The 21,728-nt window shown below is 65.7% G+C and overlaps 1 protein-coding gene and 1 long non-coding RNA gene across 4 annotated transcripts; one reads left to right on the plus strand and one right to left on the minus strand.

The window, feature by feature from the left end:
- Positions 1-514: 514 nt before the first annotated feature.
- LOC113596192 (uncharacterized) lies at positions 515-5,270 on the minus strand. Its single transcript, XR_003416958.2, has 2 exons — positions 4,600-5,270; positions 515-811 (listed from the first exon to the last, which is right to left on the minus strand). It is a non-coding gene; the product is annotated as an uncharacterized LOC113596192 (long non-coding RNA).
- Positions 5,271-6,416: 1,146 nt separating this feature from the next.
- Positions 6,417-21,728, plus strand: ZBTB7B (zinc finger and BTB domain containing 7B). 3 transcript variants are annotated; one of them, XM_053209063.1, is made up of 4 exons: positions 6,417-6,435; positions 6,610-6,710; positions 18,021-19,183; positions 19,520-21,728. In XM_053209063.1, exons 3-4 carry the CDS (start codon positions 18,027-18,029, stop codon positions 19,983-19,985), a joined length of 1,623 nt encoding a protein of 540 aa, XP_053065038.1. In that variant the 5' UTR covers positions 6,417-6,435; positions 6,610-6,710; positions 18,021-18,026; the 3' UTR covers positions 19,986-21,728. The 3 variants fall into 3 exon arrangements, with proteins under 3 accessions (XP_053065038.1, XP_026904298.1, XP_026904302.1); XM_027048497.2 differs by having other exon boundaries at positions 6,423-6,452; XM_027048501.2 differs by lacking the exons at positions 6,417-6,435; positions 6,610-6,710 and adding an exon at positions 12,557-12,689.

A 21,728-nucleotide genomic window follows, 5' to 3' on the forward strand; every position in this document is an offset into this window, starting at 1 on the left:
CTCAGGGACCAGCTTTTCCCAGACTTCCTCTGGGTGTGTTTTGTCTCTCTTGGTAAAGGTGACCCATACCTAAAGTAAGCAGTTCTGGTGAGAAGTGACCCCCACGCCCCCACGACCACTCTCCCCGCTGGGGTGGCTCAGATTCAGCAGCCCCTGGGAGGGCATTCGGGAGAGAGTGCTGCACGCGCCTCGCCCTCCTCTTCCCTCGTTCGTGCAACAAATGTTAGGGAGCACCCGCTGTGTGCCAATCCCCATGCTCCCGGCACCACCGCGGTGAGCAAAACAGGCCCCAGGACTCACGGAGCTTCCGTTCCAGTGGGCAGAGATAGGAAATAAAATGTAAACAAAACAATAGGAACATAGCTGTGATTAGAAGATGCGGGCTATGAGCTGGGGTGGGTGTGAGGCAGGTCGTGACGTGCCAGTGGCTCAGGGCAGGCTTAATAGCGAGAGCAGTGGAGAGAAGGGCTGGCCTGCGCGCATACACATTCCTTTTTTTTTTTTTTTTTAAGAGTTTTTCTATTTTTCAGTAATATCTGGCCCCAACACGGGGCTCGAACTCACAACCCCGAGACTGAGAATCACGCACTCTGCGGACGGAGCCAGCTGGGCACCCTGAGCCCGGAGGAATTCTCGGAGTTGCTAACATGGTCTCCACACGGCGCTGCCCCCTGGTTTTTCCCCTCCGACGAGGCAGGGACTCCGCAGGGGCACACACGGGGCCTGCTCCCTCTTTCCTGTGGCAGCGTGGTTCTCCATAGCACTCCTACTCAAGGTAGTCTTTCTCCGGGTAGCTTGGCGACCTTCAGGCCTGCACTAAATGCAGGGAGGTCAGCCTTCTCACCGGGTCCCTTCAGAGCCCACCTCACCCCAGGACACAGCAGTGGGAAGAGGTAAGAGCTTGAATCCAACCAGAGAGAGGTTAGCGGTGGAGGACACAGAATTCACCTTTCCACACAAGTGTGGGGCTCCTGCCTCCCCTCACAGCCTGCACCCCTGCTTGGTCGGCCCGTCCCTGACTCGAGCTCTGGCCTTCTGCCTCCCTTTTCCTTTCTTTCTTTCTTTTTTTTTTTTTCTAATTTGTTTGTTTGTTTGTGTACTTATTTTTGAGATAGAGAGAGAGCATGAGCAGGGGAGGGGCAAAGAGGGAGAAGGAGACACAGAATCCAAAGCAGGCTCCAGGCTCCGAGCTGTCAGCACAGAGCCCCAGGCGGATATCGAACTCGTGATTCGTGAGATCAGGACCTGAACCGAAGTCGGACGCGTAATCCACTGAGCCATGCTGGCGTCCCCAGCATGTTTGACTTTTATATTTAGGAGGGGAAAAAACTGTTTTTCATGTTTATTTACTTTTAGAGAGATAGAGTGTGAGCAGGGGAGGGGCAGACAGAGAGGGAGACAAAGAATCGGAAGCAGAATCCAGACTCTGAGCTGTCAGCCCAGAGCCCCCCCCACCCCACGGGGTCCAACTCACGAACCCTGAGGTCATGACCTGAGCCAAATTGGGACATTTAACTGATTGAGCCTCCCAGGCGCCCCTCTCCCTTTCCTTTCTCAGACCCCACTCCCACTGAGCCACTGAGCAGGGACAGGGCCTCGGGCTGGATCCTAGAGTCAGAGTTCTGAGCACAAGCGCCCTCGACAGCGGAGGGGATGTCTGGCGAAGGCCACCAGGGAAGCGGTAGGTGTCAGAAGGCAGGGCCCAGGAAGTTGACGGAGGGAGAAGAGGAGAGACTGCGGGTGGCCCAAGAGGAGTGTCAGCCCTCAAGAGAGCCCTGAGAGTGGAAAGTATGGGGGGAGGAGCGGGGAGGTTAAGAAAAACCGTGTATGTCGTTCTGAGAGCCCTTGCCACACTACAGTGTTGGACACTTACGCAAGCCCGCTTGAAAAGTAGGCTGCACAAGGACAGCTATCCCAGGTTAGCTTGAAAGAAACAGGCCAAGAGAGGTGACGTGACCCGCTGAAGGCCAAACCCACAGTACACTGCAGTGCGGTAGTCAGCTGGCGAACCCCGATTTTCTCGTCTCATATTCGGGGCTCCTCTGGGCCAGCCAGACTTCCTCTTCTGATATTGCACTTCAGGTGGTGGCCTGGTGGCCTGGGGGCGGGGCCAAGCGTGCAAAGGTGTGGGGAGGACTCCCGCTCCCATTCTGCACCCACTCCACCTTCCCCCCACACCTCCGCTCTCAGCCGGCCTTCCTCTTGCTCCGCCTGCTCCTTTGGGGGTCCCAGATAGGTCTTTTTCACCTAGACCACACAGGCCAGGACCCGGTTCCGGCCTACACCTCCCCAGTGCTCTCCAAGGGAAAAAGATGCGGCCGCTTCCCTGCAACGTCCTCTTCCCAGCTGGGATAAGCTCACGTTTGGAGGGTCCAGACTCCGCTCGGGGCTCATTGGAGGGCGGAAGATGGCGGAAGAGGGGAGCTGAGTGCCAAGAATACGAGGGCTGGGGAAGAGCTAGCTCATTTGCCCCTGGGCGCCCAGGGGCCCTCTAGTGGCCACAAGGGGAAGGGGAAGGGGCGGGGTAAAACCGAGAAGAAGCCTCGGCAAAGCTGGAAGCGACCCCCAGATGCTGCAGCACTGGAAGGATTCTACCCAGGATTCCTAGCCGATCACGTCGATAGAAGACCCTCCATGGTGTGCGAGAGGCAGGTGGAGGAGAGGGGTCCTGGCGAAGTGGTCGGAGGAGCCGCCCGCACTCATCTGGCTATTTTAGTAAAGATCTTGGTGGGGTCCTGAGTTCTCGCAGCAACGCTCAGAAGCGCGCGGGGAAGAGGGGTGTGGCAGTCGCTGCCCCCACGCCGGGGCGTGGACCCCCAAGGCCACCACGATCTTCCCGATCCCCTCCCCGGCGTCCCTACTTGCATCTCGTTTGCACAGGAGTTATTTCCCCTTCGAAAGGCAGAAGTCCCCAACCCCTTTCTCAGTCACTGCCAGCCGAGACTTTTTACTCCGGCCTTTGGCCGTTCTTCCGGCCGCCCTCCCGCCCCTCTGGCCGCCGCCCCCAGGACCTTCCGTCCTTCACCTGTGCCAGCTTCTCGGCCGCCACCCACCACCCGATCCCAGCTGGGTACGAGCAGCCGAGACACCTGCGCCGCCTGCCGGTTGGCCGGAGGGAGGCTGAGGGCAAGGGGTTCTGTTTCGCCTTCTCCGGGACGTGGAGTTTTGGAAAATGTTCCCCGAGCTTCCTGAGGCTAAATTTATCCCCCCCGGCCCTGGGGGGCGCAGAGATCCCGGAGACGATTAGCGCTGAGGCGCAGCCGGCTCCCGCCCAGAGGCCCGGAATAGGCGCCGAGTTATAAATAGTGCGCCCGCAGGTGTGGGGGGAGTCGGCGGGAGGGGGCAACCCTGGCAGCCACGGCCCCTTCAGGTGGGTTGGGCGGTCGCGGTGGGGGCGCCGGGGGGCGGCGGGCGGGGGGGGCTGCGGTCTGTGCGCCCCCAGTGGTTTCCTGGGCGGCGGGTTTTTCGAGGGAAGCGGGGGCAGCCCGGGGAAGGGGGGGAGGGCGGGGAAGAGGTGGGCGCCCAGCGCAGGCTGTCGCTCCGCTTCCAGCTCAGCCCCCCACCCCTTCCAAAACAGGCCCCCAGACCCACTCATTCAGGACCCCGCCCACACGGAGCCGTGCCTTTCTTCCGCCAGAAGCCCTCTCCCTCCACGCGCGGCAAGCATCTAACTCTCCCGCAGCTGCCCCTGAGCGCACGTGGCCCAGCCAGTCCGGGCACCTGGCTGTCACTCAGAATCGCTGTCCCCAGCCCCAGGTACACAGTCCTCCTGAGGAGGGATTAACTCCTGCCACTTTCTCCTCTAAACTAAGGTCTAGCTGGTCGCCTGAGATTTAAGTCTGTACGTGCGGATCTGGGATGCCCCCGCCCCCCGCCCCGGCCCCCGTCTCTCCAGGAGGTCCCCTGCAGGCCGCACACCTGCCCTCGGGTTCCCGGTGCCACTCCGGCGCTGGCGGCGGGGCGGGGGTGGCAGCGGGGCCCTGGGGCCCAGCCGGGAGTTTCGTGGGAGGGGGGCAGCCCCCAGTCCGCAGTCAGCGTTTCTCGGCTGCCGCAACTCAGTGGTTTGGCGCGGTCAGGGCCAGGAGTTAGAGGGGAGGCGGGAATTTCAAGTCGGGGTTCCCCCCTCCGACTTCTGAGCCAGGAAGGAAGCTGTATGGACCAGAAGAGAAACGTGGTGGTGGTTGGGGGGTGGGGAGGGTCACTGAGGAACAAACAGGAGGTTCCGAGACTGGAGAATGGCATTCCGGGTGCCCACAGATTCAGGCTGGGTCCAGCAAGGCTCCGGAGGCGACCCCCAGAGTTGGGGGACGGGGCGGGCCCGAGGCACTGGGCGCCTTTCGTCTCTTTGTACCTAAGGGCTGGTGCCAGGGCGCCCGCCCTCCTACTGCCTCTGGAGGCCCAGGCTCTGCCCTCCCAGAACCGCTTTCCTGCCCTTCTTCCCCGGGGCCATGCAGCCCCCTTCCGTTTCACGTGTCCTTCTGGCCCTGCCGTCCTGCCCCCAGCCCCAGGCGCGGCTCTTCCCCAGTACGGTGCGACCCGGACGGCTGGAGAAGGGAGGGAAAAACCCTGCCTGGACCCCACCGACTCCGGGGCACTCACCGACTAGAATCTGTCCGGCGGGGCCGAGAAGAAAACCCGGAGCAGTGACCCGCCTCGGGGCCCAAGGGGGACGGGGCGGATAGGAAAACCCGGAGCGGATCGAGCGAGCGGGAGCGCCCCAAGCCTGCTGCCACCCCCTCCTTCCTATAGCCCCCCTAATTCTCCAGTGAGATAATGTCTGAGGTGGGGGGCTGTTTGGTTTGGCCTGGGCCCTCAGGGGCGCCTCACACTTTCCGCCCCTGGCTGGGGCGCAGGGCAGCGGCCCCGAGGCTGAGTCACGGCCGGAGAGGAGGGAGGGCGGGACCCGGACTCCGCCCCTCCCCCTGCGCGGGGATCCCGGGTCAGCCCGGGTGAGGGCCAGGGCCCCCCTGGCGCCGCCCATTGTGGTCCAACAGGTTGAGCTGGTGCCCCGCGGAGCCACCTGCTGGAAAGGGAGGGAGGCCCCCTGCGTGGGGGTTGGGGCGGAGGCGGCGAGTCCGACCCGGTTCGGCCCGGCCGGCCGCGGGAAGCGGAACCCGGCTCCCGTGGCCGGACTGGATTCCGTTTTACACTAGTGGGAGGGGCTCTCTGGGGGACGCAGCGCTGCAGGCCCAGCTGGAAGCGTCCCCACCGGCCACCTTCCTCAGTTGTGGGGGCGCTGAAGTACGCATTCTGTCCCCCCCCCCCCGAACCCACATACACATCCTGAAACACCCAGGCTCCCCTCGCCACCTGGGTCTCCGAGCGAGTCCCTGTCGAGAGGGTCCCTCCTTCGCAGAGACTCAGTTTCTCCACTTAGGGAGCAGGCGGGATGGAGGCGGGGTGCAGGAGCGAGAGCGCGCCGCCCCCCCTCCCCCGCCGCGGCCCCGGCCCCTCCCCTCTGACAATGCCAAGGCCGCAGCGGGCACCGGCTGGAGAGCAGAGGCCGCTTGCCCAGGGCGCCGCTCCCTCCCCGCGGGGCGCCGTCACGCGTGGGGAGGGAGGCAGGGTGCCCGCAGCCTCCACTCCCCCGCTCCCTCGGAGGCGGGGTGGGGCGTAGGAGCTGAAGCTGGTGGCCTGGTGGCTCCCCTCCCCCTACCTCCCGGGGCACTGACCTGATTATAGCCCCTCTCGGGACCCCCTCCTTCGGTCCTGGAAGTCCCCGCCTCACCCCCACCTAGCCTGTCTCTAACCTCTCCTACCCTTCCCTCCCGAGGAGGTGACTGCACAAGAGACCCTCACGGACTGTGAGAGCCCTCGATGGGGGCGCTCGGTTCCCGGGCCACTGCGGACACTGCCCCCTCCCCCTTTCCCTCCTCCAGGTTTCAGGCCGGCCCCCTCGACTCCGCCCCCTCCCTGGCGGAACGCAAGGCGGGACCCACTTGAGATGGGCGGGAGCCCAGGCCAATGGGCGGACTGGGCGGTGGAGTGCAGGGGGTGGGGCGGAGCAGCGGCGGAGGGCTGGACGGGGGTCGGGGGCGGAGCTCGAGTTAAGGTGGACTGGGAGAGATAGGGGCTAGAGGAGCAAGCGGGAGAGGGAGGGGGAGAGGGATCGCGGCAGGTGGAGGGAGAGAGAGACCGAAGGAAAGAAGGAGGGAAAAAGAGGAGGGTGGGCCAGGCTCGGAGAGCGAAGTAAAAGCTTGGAGGAAGGGAGCGAAAAGGGAGGGAGGGACCCATCTGCGCCCTGCGGGGACTGGCTGGACCGAGGGGTTGAAGTTTATATCCTTATTGGGCGGAGGGAGGGGGCCCTGGGGGGGGCGGGTGAAAAACCAGGAAGTGACAGAGGGTGTTGCTAAGGGTTGGGGGGGGGAGTTTGGGGGGTGGCAGGGGGCGGGGGGAGGGAGGGGAGGGATGGGGGGAAAGCCAGCGGGAGGACAGGTGAGACAGCAGGACAGGTGAGGCGGGCCCAGAGGGGGGGGCGGGTGGGAGCCAGGTGAATGTACGGTTCTCGGCGGCCGAGGGGGGGGCGGGCGGCAGGAGGAGGCCGAGGACTGCGGAGGAGGAGCCCCCCAGCAGAGAGCGGCGAGCGACTGACCGCGGCCTTCTGACCAGGACCGGCGCAGGGCCCCAAGCCCCCGGGCCCGGCGGGGGACGCGCTTCTCTCCACACCCGGTGCTTCAGCAGTTCCGGCCCGCGGACCCGAAGGCGGAGAGGTGAGTGTACCCCATTTTTGTCGCCGGCTCGGGGTCCCCCAGACGCGAGACTACTGCAGTGTCCTTCGTCTGTCCTGGAAGTGGGACCCCCCCACGCACACGCATGCAGACCAGGCTCCCACCACTCCCCTTCCCTGCGCCTTCCCGGCACCCCGACGCTTTGGAACTGATTTTAACTGAGAGAAAAGGTGGGCGGAGGGTCCCCAGAAACTTTCTCCGCACTTCTGGGATCAGGCAGACTGGCGGCTCCGGGATGGAGAGAGGGTGAGGCGGCGCCGAGCGCTCCCCCAGTGTCCCCGGTGACTCGAGGGGAGACCCCCGAGCCGCGCGGGCTGAGGGAATGGAAAGGCTGACGGACTCTAACTAGGACACGGCGCCCCCCCCACCCCCGCGCCCCCTGGCGCGGTGGGCTGGACCCGGGCCAGTTGCACGGGGGGCGGGGGTAGCGCAGGAGGAGCCGCGGCTGGGGGGAAAGTTACCGGCTGGACTATTCGGTTTCCTGCGCCTCCGGAGCCGCGCTCCCTCTCCCGTGGCGGGGCTCGGCCGCAACGTCCCGGCGACACCGATTGGGCCCCCCGTCCCTTCCTCCAGGCGCCGCTCCCGCCGCCACCCTTCCCAAGCCGGCCCAGGCCCCTAGAACCCGACAGCGAGGGTGGGTGACCGGGAGGCGCCCGCGCACCTGCCCCTCCACCGGGTGGGGGTCGCTACTGTGTAGTCGTGGAAGCTACTGGCAGCGCCGCTGACAGAGGGCTGCCATTCAAAGGGGTGGGGGGCGCCGCTTTCCATTCCCAGCTCTCGCTCTCTCCTTCCACCCCACCCCAAGTAAGAGAGCGACGTGTCCCGGCCAGAGCGGGGGGGGGGGGGGGCGGGAGTGGGGGGGCGGCGTGGGCAGCGGGTTGTGCCCGGACACGTGCCTGCCCAGGCGCCCCGGCCCTGCTGGTGTTTGGAGAGAGGGCGGGTCCCCTGCCCCCCGCCCCGCACAACCCCCACGTATCAAAGGGCGGCTGAGACGTGGTGAGACCTCGGGGCGCCCTGGGGGGGGGGGGGCAGGGAGCCCGGGTCCGGAGCAGGGGAGGGGCAGAGGCGCGGGTGCTAGCTGACCCACAGGAAACGAGCGCCGCTGACCTAGTTTGGGACACCGGAAGTGGGTGCTGAGGAGAGGGGGAGACCAGCAGGCTGTCCTGGCTTCCGGGCCAGGTGGAGGGCGTTCTTGAATTGACCCCCGCCCGCCCGCCTCGCAGACCCCTAGCTGCGGCCGGGAATGGGAGTGAGTCAGCGCAGAGAGTCCCCCTTCCCCCAACTTATTCCTGGCGGAGGAGGCAGTTGGTCAGGGCCAGGGGGAGCCCGACTGAGCTGTGAGGGGTTAGACCAGGATGGGAACTGTCTGCTCCCTGAGGGTGCAGTGTGTAGGGGGGTGAGGCCTGGAGGATTACGGGGTTGCCTCCTGCTCCCCGGCACACACCGACTGGTTTGGTCACCCCTGTACCTGCCTGGCAGACCCGGCATGGAGTGGGCACCAGGCTGGGAGGGGAGAGCGGGTGCGAGGAGTGTGGTGCAGGGCTGGACAGGGACGTGGCTGTGACTGAGTCTGGGTGGCAGGGAGTGCTCCCTGTCACTGGTGGCTGGGGAGGAGAGCAGGGGGCTCCCCCTGGAGCAGCTGATGAAACCAGAAGAAATCTCCGCCGGTGCCTCCCGTCCCCGGCCCCCGGGACCCCAGCTCCCCCAGCGCGCCTCTGTTACACGGTTGCCGCAGGCATGGTGCAGCCCGCCGGCACCCCCAGACGCTGTCCCCTCCCTTGAGTCGCACACCCGCCCCCCAGCCTTCACACAGGGGTCAGAAAGCGGTCACTGCCACCCGAAGGGGGCTCTGGGGAAGGAGGAGAGCAGTGCCCAGTAGGTTCAGGTGTGAGGGAGCGAGGCCTGCTCTGATAGGGCACTCTCATCAGTACGAAGCTCTGGCTACTGTGGACCCCAGTGCCTGGGAGACAGGTGTTGACCTCTTCCTCCTTCCCCGTGGTGCCCCCTGGCACCCAGGGCCCCCAGCTCCTCCTTGGCCTAGTGCCCGCCCCGGGAGGGCGCGGCGGGCAGCGGGGGCTGGGCTAACAATGCACCATCAGGCCCTTTGTGTGCCTGCACTTGGCACCCTGGGGAAGGGTGGGGGAGGGGGCCCAGCGGGCATTGGGGGGGCGGAGCGCCTCTGGGGTGGGGACGGTGAAGGCTGGGGGAGAGAAGCAGAGAATGAAAGCAGGTGGGGAGGAAAGGGAAGTAGGTCAGATAGGGTGCTGGCCCCCCATTCCAAGCCAAGACGGAGCAGACCAGCCCCTGATCTTATGGCTGCCCAGATGGCACCATGCTGCCTGAGGCGCAGCCTAGGACTGGCCATTTGGGGTCAGAAGTCACTGCCCGGGGGACTGCCTGGATGGAGGAAGCCTGGCCTGGTACTGCCCCCTTCTTGGTGGCTGAGAGACCCACTTCTGGTCAAGGCCAAGGCCCTAAGACCGGTAGTAAATGGGCTCCAGGCAGGGCACTGCCCTCTGACGGAGCCTCTGGACCTGCTTCGGGGCTTCCTGCCTCCGGCCTGCTTGGTTCCTTGACCTTCTGAAAGTTAAGGCTCTCTGGCCACCAGGCCTTGGGGCCTATGCCTACTGCCTAGGGCTGAAGAGAAGAGCGGAGGGGGGAGGAAGGTGGGGAGAGGAGATGGCTAGGACCCTGGCATGGGGTGTGTCGCTCTAGCCTCTTCCCCCTCCTTCTGCTGAGTAAACTCGTGAGTAAACTTGACGTTTTGCCCGGACAGTTTGAAGTTGCCTCGCTGCCCCCCCACCCCTAGTCCTGCCAACACACAGGCGGCCAAGCGCCAAGGCGGGCCTGGGGGACTGGGGGGAAGGGGTTAGAGCGACTGTCGTCCACTATCAAGGGCTTTGGAGGGGCAAGGAAGACCTCCCCCCCACCCCCGCCCCAGCCACACTCAGGTCTTGGCAAGAGTCTTAGCTGGGGCCTGTAAGCATCTATCTGAGAGCCTTGGGGAGCCCAGAGAAAGCGGCCTCAAAACAGAGCCTCTGCCCACTTCTGACCTCCACTCCCTACTAAGGAAAGACACCCAGCTGACATCTGACCCCTGAGTTGCCACCTTTAACGTTCAAGGCTGCCTGGCCCAGAGGGAAAGCTACCTTTAGCAAATTCCACAGGGAAAGCGAAGAGGGCTGCCCTCTCCACTGCATCCCTTGGTTGGGGTGGGCGGAGGCTGGTAGCCTTGGCGACTTAGCCCTCTCTTCGCCCAGGCCTCCCAGCTGCCATGGCCTTGGTCCTGGAAGGTAGCGTCCTCATTTGCCAGCGTGATTCCTTGACCTCACACCTGGACCTAACCCCACGTGGACCTCCCCCCAGCACACTCCCCATCAGGCCTGGCCCCGACCTCCCCCATCCTCTTCCTCCGCCTCCTATCATCCCAGAACCAAGTCAGCCTTCAGATTTCTCCAGCCAGCAAATACCTGCGCCACATCCAGAGGCTGAAAAGCGCCCCAGGCACAAGAGGGCTTGTGGCAGGCAAATGGAGCCAGTGACCCCAACAAGCACACCAGCCAGCTATCAGTTGACATCACTAATTCCTCTTAGAGCCCCCAGGCCACCAGAATGGCAGGGGAAATGCTTTCCCAGTCCCTGGCAGGCTTCGGAGTCAGGCTCCACCAGGCCTTTGCTTTCGACCTCATGTCTCTGGCTTCAGTTTCCTTCCTGTTTCCACCCCCCCCCCCCCAACTCCTCCCCACCCATATGCCCCTTTCAACAGACATCCTCTCCTCCTTCCTTCCTCCTTTCCTCCCCTTCGCCTGGGAGAAGGGGTCCTCTCGCCCCACCGTGGACCTCCTAGCCTTTTACCTCTTCCAAACACAGTCCCCTTAGAGACTTCTGACCAAGTCCTCTGCTCTGCCCTCCTGTCCCCATCAGCAAGGCTCTGGGGAAGAGCACGCAGGACTTCTCTTGGGAACTACAACTCCCAAGGTACATGCAGAGCGATTGTGGTGCATACTGGGAGTTGTAGTCCTCTTTGCTCTCTCACTTTGGTTAAGTCTGGAAACGTTGCAAGATGAGAGTAAAAGCCAGGACAGGCATGAATTGGAAGGTGGGTACCCTCTGCATCTCCCACCCCGCCCCGTTCTCACCGTCCTGTGCCCACATGACACCGCGTACCCATGATTAACATCCCTCTCCTCTGCTGGGACAGGCTACCGTTCTTACCATAGGGCCCCACCCAAGAGGTGCCCCCACCCTGCCCTGCTGCCCCTGGCAGGGGTAAAATGGAGGGGCCCCTTCCCTGCCCCCTGCCCTCTAAGCTGGTTCCCTGCCTTTATGGGGATCAAAGGGCAGAGAGCAGCCCCACCCCACTCTCTTGCAGGCTGCGGGCACCAAGGCTCTCAGGAATTGTGGGGACTTTGGTGCCCAAGCAAATGTCCAAGCAGAGGGAATGCTGGGAGGCTGGCACCCACTTTGGGGAATGGAGCTTTCAATGAGTGTTCACTAGGCTGTCCACAGTCTCCTGGGCTCTCGTGTAGGCCCTGACTGGTGCACTGCCTCTTGAGGAGATGGCTCGAGAACAGGGTCTTGGGCCTTATCTGTAGCACCGAGGGGCCCGGACCCGCCTGACTGGCACCAAGGCACGGGGGTGACCCTCCCCCACCCCAGGCCCACAGTTGGCACGGGGCACCGGGAGCAGGGGGGTAGGAGGGAGAGGAGGGCAGGACTGCCAGCATCCTGGTGGGTAGGTGCCAGCCGGGCCGGGAGCTGGTGAGGGGCAGCAGGCCAGCGGCACTGAGCCAGCAGCTGTTGGGGGGAAAGGGGAGGGGTGTTTCAGGGGGCATTTCTGTGGTCCTCCCTGCCCCGGGAGGGCCTGGATCGCCTCGCATCTAGGGAACATTAGGGTACCCCTTGTTCCAGGAATAAGAGACCCTAGGAGTTGGAGGGGAACTTTGTGGCCCACCCATCTCTGGGCTCACAGCCCTCCTGAGTTGCCCCTCAGGCCCAGGCGGGTCCCACCCAACCGGCCAGGGTGGCAGCTTGCGCAAGGGGTGGGGCTAGGCGCTTCCCAGCAGATGCCCCCTCCTGGCTCCTTCCTCTTTCGGTGCCCTCAGCTCCCCCCATCTGTCCGCCCCCTCAGGCCAGCCCCGTCCCCCTGGTCCCCCTGGCCATTGGGGGCTGGCATGAGTGCTGCCCCCTGGCCTGGTTGGCAGGGGCTGGCGCCCGGGCAAGGAGCTGTGGTATGTGAGTGGGTTTGGGGTGAGGCGCAGGGAGGGCGGGGTGCCGCCTTGCCCAGCCCCTGAGGGCCCCGGCCCATGCAGGCGGAGGGGTGGTGGTGGTGGGGGGGAGAATTCGGCCAGCTCCCAGGGGTCCGAGGGGACCACTGGAGTCCGGAGGGCCTCCCCGTGGTCCCCTCTGGGACCGCGTGCCCTGAGGGGCTGGGACCTGGGCACCTGTCAGCCCTGGCACTGACTGTCCAGGGTTCCCCTCCTCCCTCTCCCGGCCACTGCCGCCTCCTGTCCCCTCCCCTCCCTTCTTCCTTCTCCTGGTCCCACCTCCAGCAGCCTCTCCCGTGGCTCCTCCTCACCTCTGTCCTCCTGGACTGTCCCGGCTCCTACCTTGCCTACGCTCACCTTTTTCCCCTTTCGGGACTGAGCGAGGACGAGCGGGGGTGGGTACAGCTGGGGCTTCGGGCACCACAGGCAGAGACTTTAGGCCCTCTCCCACGCTGCCAGCCCTCCGGTAACCCCTCCCTCCAAGCTGGGGGGGAGGGGGGGCAGCACCCAGAGGGTTAAGGCTGTAGGGGGGAGGGGCTGGGCCAGGTCGTGGGCGGCCCCTTTGAAGGAGGGAGCTGGAGCGGGGAACAGCCACCCCACCTCCCCCCCCCCCAGCCCGGCCCTCCCCCACCCCTCCCAACCTGCTCCCCCCAGGGGCCAAGAGGAGTTGCCGGAGAGGCCCCTCAGCGTTCAGGTGAGTAGGCCCTTCTCTGGCTTGGGAGATCAGGCCCCAGGGGAGGCTTGGAGGCCTAGAATTGGCCAAGGGTCAGAGAGGGACTGAAAAACAGGCTAGGAAGAGGGTGTCCAAACTTCCCTGGGAAGGTGTGGGGAGCTGAGGGTCTGAAGAGCTGGTGTGTGGGAAAGCTTCAGCATTTAGGGGACCCAGGAGGACAGGGGAGCAGAAGGGGCCTACGGGAGCCGAGGGATCGCTGGGCCAGGACAGGAGGTTGGACAGGCTGGCAGAGAGCCGGGCTCCGGGGATCGGGCTGGGGTGTCCTCTGGGGCTGGGGGGCTCAGGTTTCTGCCCGCGGCTTGGCGGGTGTGGGGTTACCAGCCGGCTCGGTTACCCAGCCTGAGACGCTAAGGCTGGGGGGAGGGGGTGGGCACAGGGCAGACCCTGGCACCTTGTGCCGTCTCCTCGGGCCCTAAGGGGAGCCGGTGCTGCCCGGGCAGCTCCTGCTGGGAACCCTGATGGCCAGGGTCTGTCCAGGTACGAGGTTGCCTGGCCCAGGGTGGGCACTCCGGGGAAATCCCAGCAGCTCCAGGGCTGGAAACTCTGACGGGCAGAGAGGCCTGGGTTGTCCCCCCCTCCACCCCACCCCACATCCGCTCTCTCCGCACCCCCACCCCACCACCCATCCTCTCCAGCTGGCCCCCAAATTTCGATCCTGTGCTTCGTCCAGAAGCGGGGCCCTGGGTGCCCTGGATGTGGCCATCCCATGGCAAGACCAGGCCTTGGAAGGCAGGCCTGGCTGCTTGATGGAATGGTGCCGCCCCTCTCTGCCCACCAGCCTGGGGAGAGGGGAAGGGGTGCTGCCCGGAGCAGAGGGGAATGGAGGCAGGGGGACAGGCTGGGCCCACACCTGAGGGACAAAGCAGCAGAGACAGGAGAGGCTGGGGTGGCTCCTGGGGCCTGAGGGACACGGATGCCTAGAGTGGAGGCAGGGGGCCGGCAAGGATGCGTGTCGTCTTGGTCAGGGGACAGGCAGGCCAGTGAGCAAGGGGACAGGAAGAAGAGGCCAAGGAGGGGGTCCAGGAGCGCGGGGTGGCTGATGAGCAGGGGTCCCCAGAGGTAAAGGAGGAAGGCCACATCCCTGCCATCTTGCGCCCCTCACACCCCCCAGGTTGGTCTGTGCCCTGCGGGGCAGGCAAGGGTTGTGTCCTGATGTCAGGGAAGGGAAGGTGGAGGGGAGCACGGAGGCCTCCTTCCTTCCAGGAGTCACAGCACCGGGAATTGGGCATTTTGAGGGAGGAGAGGCTTAACCCCCACAGCACCGGGAAGCAGCCAGCTCCCCTGGCCTCCTTCCCCCTTCGTGGCTTGCGGTCTCCCTTCCCCGCCTGGCCCCCAGGAAGTGTGAGTGCTGGGGGTGGTGAGGTTAGGAGGGGGGAAGCGGCTGTGGGGGATGGGCAGGGCACGCACTCGCTTGGAGGGGCTGGGGTGGGACTCAGTACACGCCCAGGGCACCCCCGGGGCAGGGGGCCTTGCCTTCCGAGCCCTTACCGGCCCCTCAGGGGACTCCCCGGCCCCTTACCCTGCCTTCCCAGCTGGGCAGTCCAGATGGCCACAGCTCCTGGGTTCCAGCAGCCCCAGGAAGTGTAGGAGAGGCTGGGGAGCCGGGACTCCTGGGTCCCTGAGGACTTTGGCCCCGTTGTCCTACTTCCCCACCCCCCTGGTCCAGCCACAGGCCAAAGCCCTGTCTGCGTGCAAAACTTAGCTCCAAAAAAACAGGAAGAGAACCTGAGGCTGGAGTTGGGGTGGGGGTGGGGGGGGGCAGAAAAGAGAGAGAAGTAAGAGGGAGGGGCGGCCAGCCAAGACAGGAGGGGGGGCACTGAGAAGCGCCTCAGGCCTCCATCACTCTGGCCGGAGGATGTCCCGGCCAGGTCTCAGCCTCCCTCACCCCAAGCTGCTGCACCTGGAGAAGCCTTTGGTGGTGGTGGGGGGGGGGGGTTCTGTGCGCCCGCGTCTCGGCCCCATATCTATTTTCTCTGCCGCTAATCCCGGTTCCGCCTGCTGCCCCCCACACTAAGCCTCACTCCCCTAATCCGCAGGCTGTGGGGAAGGGGGGCCAGCTTTACTCATCGGCCGGCCGATGGGGCCGTATCCCCTCTCCTCGCCTGGCCCCAGCCGGCAGGGGTGGCCCTGGCGCCCCCAGCACCGCACTGGACACCGTCTGAGGTCAGCACCCGGAAGGAGTTACAGCCTCCTCCCTTCCAAGCAGGGCCACTGCTCTCTGTCTTTTGACTCTTGTTGGCGGACACACGCTGGCGGGTGCCCCTGGGTGCGGAGAGGTACCTGATGGGGCTCCTACCTTTGCCCCCTTCTACCTTTCTCACCCCAAAGTCTTCCCCCCCACCAAAGATGGGGCAGGCTTGACTCAGGGCCCAGTTTCAAGAGAGCTGCCCACCTGCTTGGCCGGTCTAGCAGGCCTGACAGTGAGGGGAGCCTGGGGGGGTGGCGGGAAAGGGGGAGTGATGGGCGGGGCCCCCGGTTCTTCCCCCTACCAGGCAAACAGACCAAACAGACCTCGCCTGGTTCCCTGGCACAGCCGCCCCCCCCAACCTCCACACACACCCATGCCCACAAGGCCTCAGCAAGAGGGGGCATGCCGGGCTGGGTGGGGATGGGCCGCCCTCACGGGGCGTCAGGGGGCCGGGCCCTTTGGGATGCAGATGTGGGAAGGGTGCCCGAGGTGGGGTGGGCGTCCTGGCACCGGTGCCCCACCCCCGCCCCCCGATGACGGGGCTAGGAGTGCCCCCGTGGCCTGGTTGGCACCAGGGTAGCTCCAGGCGACACCTAAGTTGGCATTGGTGCCAGAGCCCTGGGTGAGGGCCGGAGGAGTCTCCCAGAGCTGGAGAACCTTACCGACACCTCCCCTTCCCACGTGTGTCCTCTGCCTCTCCCCTCCCGCGTTGCCACCGCGTGGCCAAGGGCATTGGAGTTGGGCCTAAGGGGTTAAACACCCACCCTTGCCCAAGTCCTGTGTGAGTTGCGTGGTGAACCAGCCTGAGCCTGTGACCTGACAGCAGGGTCGGCCAATCAGTGCCCTGCCACACCAGGTTGCCTCGGAGACCGGCCCTGGGGTGGGAGAAAGGAGGCGGGCTTAGCAAGCGGCAGGAATGGGTGGGGTGGGGAGGGAAGGAGGGAGAGGGATGGGGTGAGCCACGTGCCTGCGGGTGCCCAGCTCCAGGCCAATGGACAGCGAGGATAGCCCCACCCGTCCCCCTCAGGAGGGACAGGATCCGCTTGGGCTCAGGAGGGCGCCCACCCGGTTTTTGTCTGTTCCTAAGTTCTGGGGCTGTTTGCCCCTCGTTCAGTTTGTAAAGTGCAGACAGGAGAACCAAAGGGGCCTGGGGCTGCCCCCAGGGAGAGAAGGGATGTGGGGACCCAGGGTGGGAGCAAGGGCCTCGCTGAGGGCATCTGGGCACAACTTGCAACTTACGAGAGAGAGACACATGGGTGAGGCTCACTTAAGGCTTCTATGCAGGTGACCGGCCCGGAGGCGGGCAGAGACAATGCGGGTCCTGTGCTCTAAAGAGGAAATCTGTGGCCCCTGACTCCCCCAACTCCCTGAAAAAAACTTTTCGCCCCAGTGGCCAGGGCTGAGCGGCCGTTGGCAGTGGCGAAGACGACACTGACCAGTGTCAGTGGGACCCACCCTGGGGACTTTAATATTATGGACGAGGAAACGGGCCTCCTGGGGTGGGGGAAGGAAGTGACTTACCCAAGGTCATGTAGCTAGTAGTAACCTGACTCCTTGGGGTGACTTGAGGGAGAGAGACCTAGCTGTCCCCAAGCTGTTTCCCAGCAGAGGCCATCTGTAGAGTGGAATCTGCCCCTGGGTGAGGCCTTGCTTCTCCCTCCCAAGGCCAGAATGTGTGTGTCAGCCCCTAGGCCAGCACACGGTCTCACTCAGCCGCCACCACAGCCCTAGGAATCCGGAGGAATTATCCTGTATTGTCGACCAGGAAGGAGGCCCAGAGACTATAGATGTTGTGTTGAAAGCCACCGAGCTAGTCAGCCACAGAGTCAAGCCTGGCTACGTCCGGAGCACAGCTCTTTCCAGGCCCGGACTCTGTCTCCAGTGGCTCCAGACCCACCAAAGGTCAGGGCTAAAGGGCTGAGTCCTTGGGCCTTCTACCCACTCCTTGGACAGCTGAGGAAACCGACGCACAGAGAGAAGGGACTTGTCCAAAGTCACTGAGCAAGATGGCAGCAGACACCCCACTTCCAGGCCAGACCCACTCTACCACCCCCCTGCCCTCCACCCCCTTGGGGGGGCCGCCGTGTGTCTGTGCCTCAGAGAGGGCAGCGCGGGGGCGGGGGGGGGGTTGGGGACGGCCTTCTGGAGAGGGGGGCTCACCTGACCGGCCAGCGGGGGCACCACCACCCGGTAGGGAGGGAGAGGTGGTGGCCTGGCGGGAGCGAGGTGGGGAGGGGCGGGACTGGAACCTGGCCTGTTGGCAGTGGGGGAGGGGGCGGGGACGATGCTTATCTGTGCGGGGCAGGAAGCACCCGAGCCAGCCAGCGACACCCCAGCACAGGGTGGCTGCTCCCTGGCCCCCTGGGGGAGGGGAGGATGTGGGGGGGGGGGTGCTGGGAGCTGTATTTCCCTTTTGGCCTGGGGTGGGGGGTGGAATCTAAAAGGGGAGATGAACTTTTAGTGGGTGGGGGAGGGGAGGAGGAAGGTGAAGGTGCAGGAGGCCTCCTGGTGAGCGCGCCAGGCCCTTCGTGGGGGCGACTTGATTTAACGTCATGGCCGGGCGGGAGCGCGCCTGGGTCCAGCGTGAGTCTCGGCCTCGTCCTTGGCCTCTCTGGCTGTGGGGAGGCTCCGTCACAGACTGTCACCCCACTCCCCAGATGATTGAGCCCCGAATCCTTTGGCCACTTTATGGAGCCTCCCCACGTGTCCTGTCCCCCAGCCCAGTGCTTCCTCCAAAGGCATGGGTGGGGGGCGGGTGAAGCGGACGGGCCTCTAGAGAAGGTTCCGTGGGCAAGTCCGGGCTCCTGCGCACCCAGAGGCAGGCAGGACTGTGCACAGCAGTTGGGAACAGGACTTGGGCCCACGGCCTGGCTTTGAACGCCGTTCGGCACGTACCTTGGAAAGTCGCTTCACCTGCCTGCGCGTCGGGTTCCCTGTCTGTGAGGAGACAAGGTGCTAGTCGGGACTCGGGGCTCGCGCAAGACCGAATGGGTAGGAACACTTAGAGTATCCGGCGCCGAGCGTCGGCCGACCCCGCGGCTCCCTCCTTGGACCCCCTCGCAGGGCGGAGTGCTCTCACCCTCTCCCTCTCCTCAACCCTACAGAAAAAGATGGGGAGCCCCGAGGACGACCTCATCGGGATCCCATTCCCAGACCACAGCAGCGAGCTCCTGAGCTGCCTCAACGAACAGCGCCAGCTGGGCCACCTCTGCGACCTCACCATCCGGACGCAGGGCCTCGAATACCGCACCCACCGGGCCGTGCTGGCCGCCTGCAGCCACTATTTCAAGAAGCTGTTCACCGAGGGCGGTGGCGGCGCCGTCTCGGGGGCCGGGGGCGGCGGGCCGGCCGCCGGGGGGGCGGGCGCCGGCGTGTGCGAGCTGGACTTCGTGGGGCCGGAGGCCCTGGGCGCCCTGCTCGAGTTCGCCTACACGGCCACGCTGACGACCAGCAGCGCCAACATGCCCGCCGTGCTCCAGGCCGCCCGGCTGCTGGAGATCCCGTGTGTCATCGCTGCCTGCATGGAGATTCTGCAGGGCAGCGGCCTGGAAGCCCCCAGCCCCGACGAGGACGACTGTGAGCGGGCCCGCCAGTACCTGGAGGCCTTCGCCACGGCCACGGCCACGGCCACGGCCGCGGGAGTTCCCGACGGCGAAGACAGCCCCCCGCAGGCGCCCCGCCCGCCCCCGCCGCCTCCTCGGCCCGTGGCCCGCCGCAGCCGCAAGCCCCGGAAAGCGTTCCTGCAGACCAAGGGGGCCCGGGCGAACCACTTAGTGCCCGAGGTGCCCGCGGTGCCCAGCCAACCCGTGACCTACGAGGAGGAGGAGGGGGCCAGGGTGGGTGGCAGTGCGGGCAGCGGGCCGGGGGACAGCTACAGCCCTCCAGCCGGGACTGCTTCACCCCCCGAGGGGCCCCTGACCTACGAGGCCTATGAGGGTGAGGAAGAAGAGGAGGAGCCCGTGTACTCCACCGCCTATGGGCTGGCACAGGGGGGTGGGCCCCCGCTGTCCCCAGAGGAGCTGGGCTCAGACGAGGACGCCATCGATCCTGACCTGATGGCCTACCTGAGTTCGCTGCACCAGGACGCCCTCGCGCCGGGCCTGGACGGCCAGGACAAGCTGGTGCGCAAACGCCGCTCCCAGATGCCCCAGGAGTGCCCCGTCTGCCACAAGATCATCCACGGGGCGGGCAAGCTGCCCCGCCACATGAGGACCCACACGGGTGAGAAGCCCTTCGCCTGCGAGGTCTGCGGCGTCCGCTTCACCCGGTGAGCACCCGTGGGGAGCGGTGCGGAGAGGGGAGTTAGGAGACCCCGGGTGGGGAGCAGGTGGTCCTGGAAGGGCTGGAGGTGTGGCTGTGACCGGAGCGACCCGCACAAAACTGGGAGGCCGGGAGAAGGAAGGTCAAGGCACGTGGGTCTGGGGCAGGAGAGGTTTGGTGTTGGAGGCAGGGAGGCCGCGCCGGCCTAAGCTGGGAGCAGTCAGCAAGGGCGTCCCGGGCGGTAAGAGGCGGCCCGCGGCAGAGGGACCAGAGGGCCGAGACCCCAGGGACCTGGCCCGGAGGAGCCAGCCAGGGTCCTGTCCTGAACCCGCTCCCTTGCCAGGAACGACAAGCTGAAGATTCACATGCGGAAGCACACCGGAGAGCGGCCTTACTCGTGCCCGCACTGCCCAGCCCGCTTCCTGCACAGCTACGACCTCAAGAACCACATGCACCTGCACACGGGGGACCGGCCCTACGAGTGCCACCTGTGCCACAAGGCCTTCGCCAAGGAGGACCACCTGCAGCGCCACCTCAAGGGCCAGAACTGCCTGGAGGTGCGCACCCGGCGGCGCCGGAAGGACGACGCGCCACCCCACTACCCACCGCCCTCCGCCGCCGCCCCGTCCCCCGCGGGCCTCGACCTCTCCAACGGCCACTTGGACACCTTCCGCCTCTCTCTGGCCCGATTCTGGGAGCAGTCAGCCCCTACCGGCCCTCCGGTCGCCGCCCTGGGGCCCCCTGATGACGAGGAGGAGGAGGGGGCACCCAGTACGCCGCAGGCCGAAGGTGCCATGGAGTCCTCTTAGAGAGGGCCGAGCGGCCGGGCTGGCGCAGCGCGAGGCCGGGCCGCCGCTGCCAAGCAGTGGGAGTGGGCAGGACGGACAGAGCCGGGGTCAGGGCTCTGGGCCTCCCCGGCTTCAGAGATCTGCCCCTTCCCCCGCGCCCCCCAGAACCCTCATTCCAGTTCCAAGCTGAGAAGGTTTTGGGGTAGAGGCTCCCCAGACTGGGGTGATCTCCCAAGGAGTGACGCAGGATAGTATGTCTATATTTACAGCTCTATTGTAAAGGTGGGGTCCTTGTCCCCAGCTGCTCCTGGGGAGTAGAAGCAATAATGTATTTCTGATTTGTGGGGTCCCTCTTCGGCTATGCGGGTTTCCAGGGGGTGGGGGGCTTGGGACCAAAGTCTTGCCCCGCCCCCATGCCCCTAGGGGTTTTGGCTGCGTCAGGGGGTGAAGGACCGCCCCTCCCTTCCCTTCCGAGACCCCTCCTTCCTGGTTTCTGTTCCCTTTTCCTGGCAGTGAATTATGCAAAGGGGGGCGGCGAAGGAAGGGTAGGTGGGGGAAAGCGAGGTAGAAGCTGGAAAGCCTGGGGGACTGGGCCCCGCAGGAAGGAGCCATCCTCGCGCCCCCCCCCCCCCCCGTCGCCCCCCGCCAGGCTCCGAGCGCTGAGTCACGGGGTCCTGGAGGAGAAGGGGGCGGGGTGGCCTGAGTGGCTCGCCCGCCCCTGGGGGCAGCGGGAGGGGCCCGCTCCGCTCGGCTCTCCGCCCCGGCCCTGCCCTCCCCTCCCGCGTCCCCGGGCAGGGAATGTCTTGTTCCCGCCGCTCCCTCCCCGGGGCCAGAGGGCAGGGCGGGCCGGGTGGCTCCTGCCCTCCTCTCCTCCTCCCGCCCAGGTGCGAGCCGGAGCCGCCGCCGGGCCGCCCCTGACTCACGCCGCCCCCGGGCTGGCGCGGCGCGGGCTCGGGGACGGGGTGAGGGGCTGCGGGCCTGCGGAGCGCGCGAGCGGGCGCCCCCTGGCGGCCGCTCCGGGGACCCGCGGGCGCGCCGCCGGGAGAGCGCCGAAGGGGTTCTGCTCCCAGACCCCTGCCGGCCCGGCCGCCCTGCGGGGTCTCGGAGGGCAGCCCCCTCGCTCTTCCCTTAGGATTGAATCCACCCCGGTTCTGTACATAGCCTCTTCTGTTGGTCTTGTTGAAATCTAGTTTCAGATTTTTAACTACCCAATTCTGCTGGGGGTGGGGGCAACTGCCCCCCCTCCCGTCCTCGCTGGGTGCTGCCCCCCCCCCCCCCCCCATGCGGCCTGGGCTCTGCCTTGCACTATTTCCCCTCCCTGGCCTGGCGGCCCCTCCCCCTCCTTAAAAGGGGCAGGTTAAGGGGCCCGGTGCTCTCCCTTCCTCCCATGCACCCTCATGCCCATTTGCACAGCTGCCCAGGTACCCCCAATAGTGAGGGGGTGTCACAGGGAGGGGGTAGCGGGACCAGTCCCTGTATCTATTTAAAAAGTGATGATGTAATATATTGGGGTTGGGGGAGGTCAGGTGGCCCTGGGCCTCATCTTAGCATTTCAGGTGATGGGGGAGCCCAGGGCTGGGGAGACCTGGGGCCTAGCCCCAGAGAGTGAGGACAATGTGACCTCCCCCCTCCCCCCCTTGCGGCTTCTCCACTCAGTGCCTTAGGGGGGGAGGCGAGTCCCCCCTCTCCTCTTCCCCTCCTCTTCCCCTGCCCCCACCTTGGGTGTAAGCGACAGGAAGAAATAATAATAATTTAAGATTCACA

This window comes from Acinonyx jubatus, chromosome E4 (genome assembly GCF_027475565.1).
Source record: "Acinonyx jubatus isolate Ajub_Pintada_27869175 chromosome E4, VMU_Ajub_asm_v1.0, whole genome shotgun sequence".
NCBI lineage: Eukaryota > Metazoa > Chordata > Mammalia > Carnivora > Felidae > Acinonyx > Acinonyx jubatus.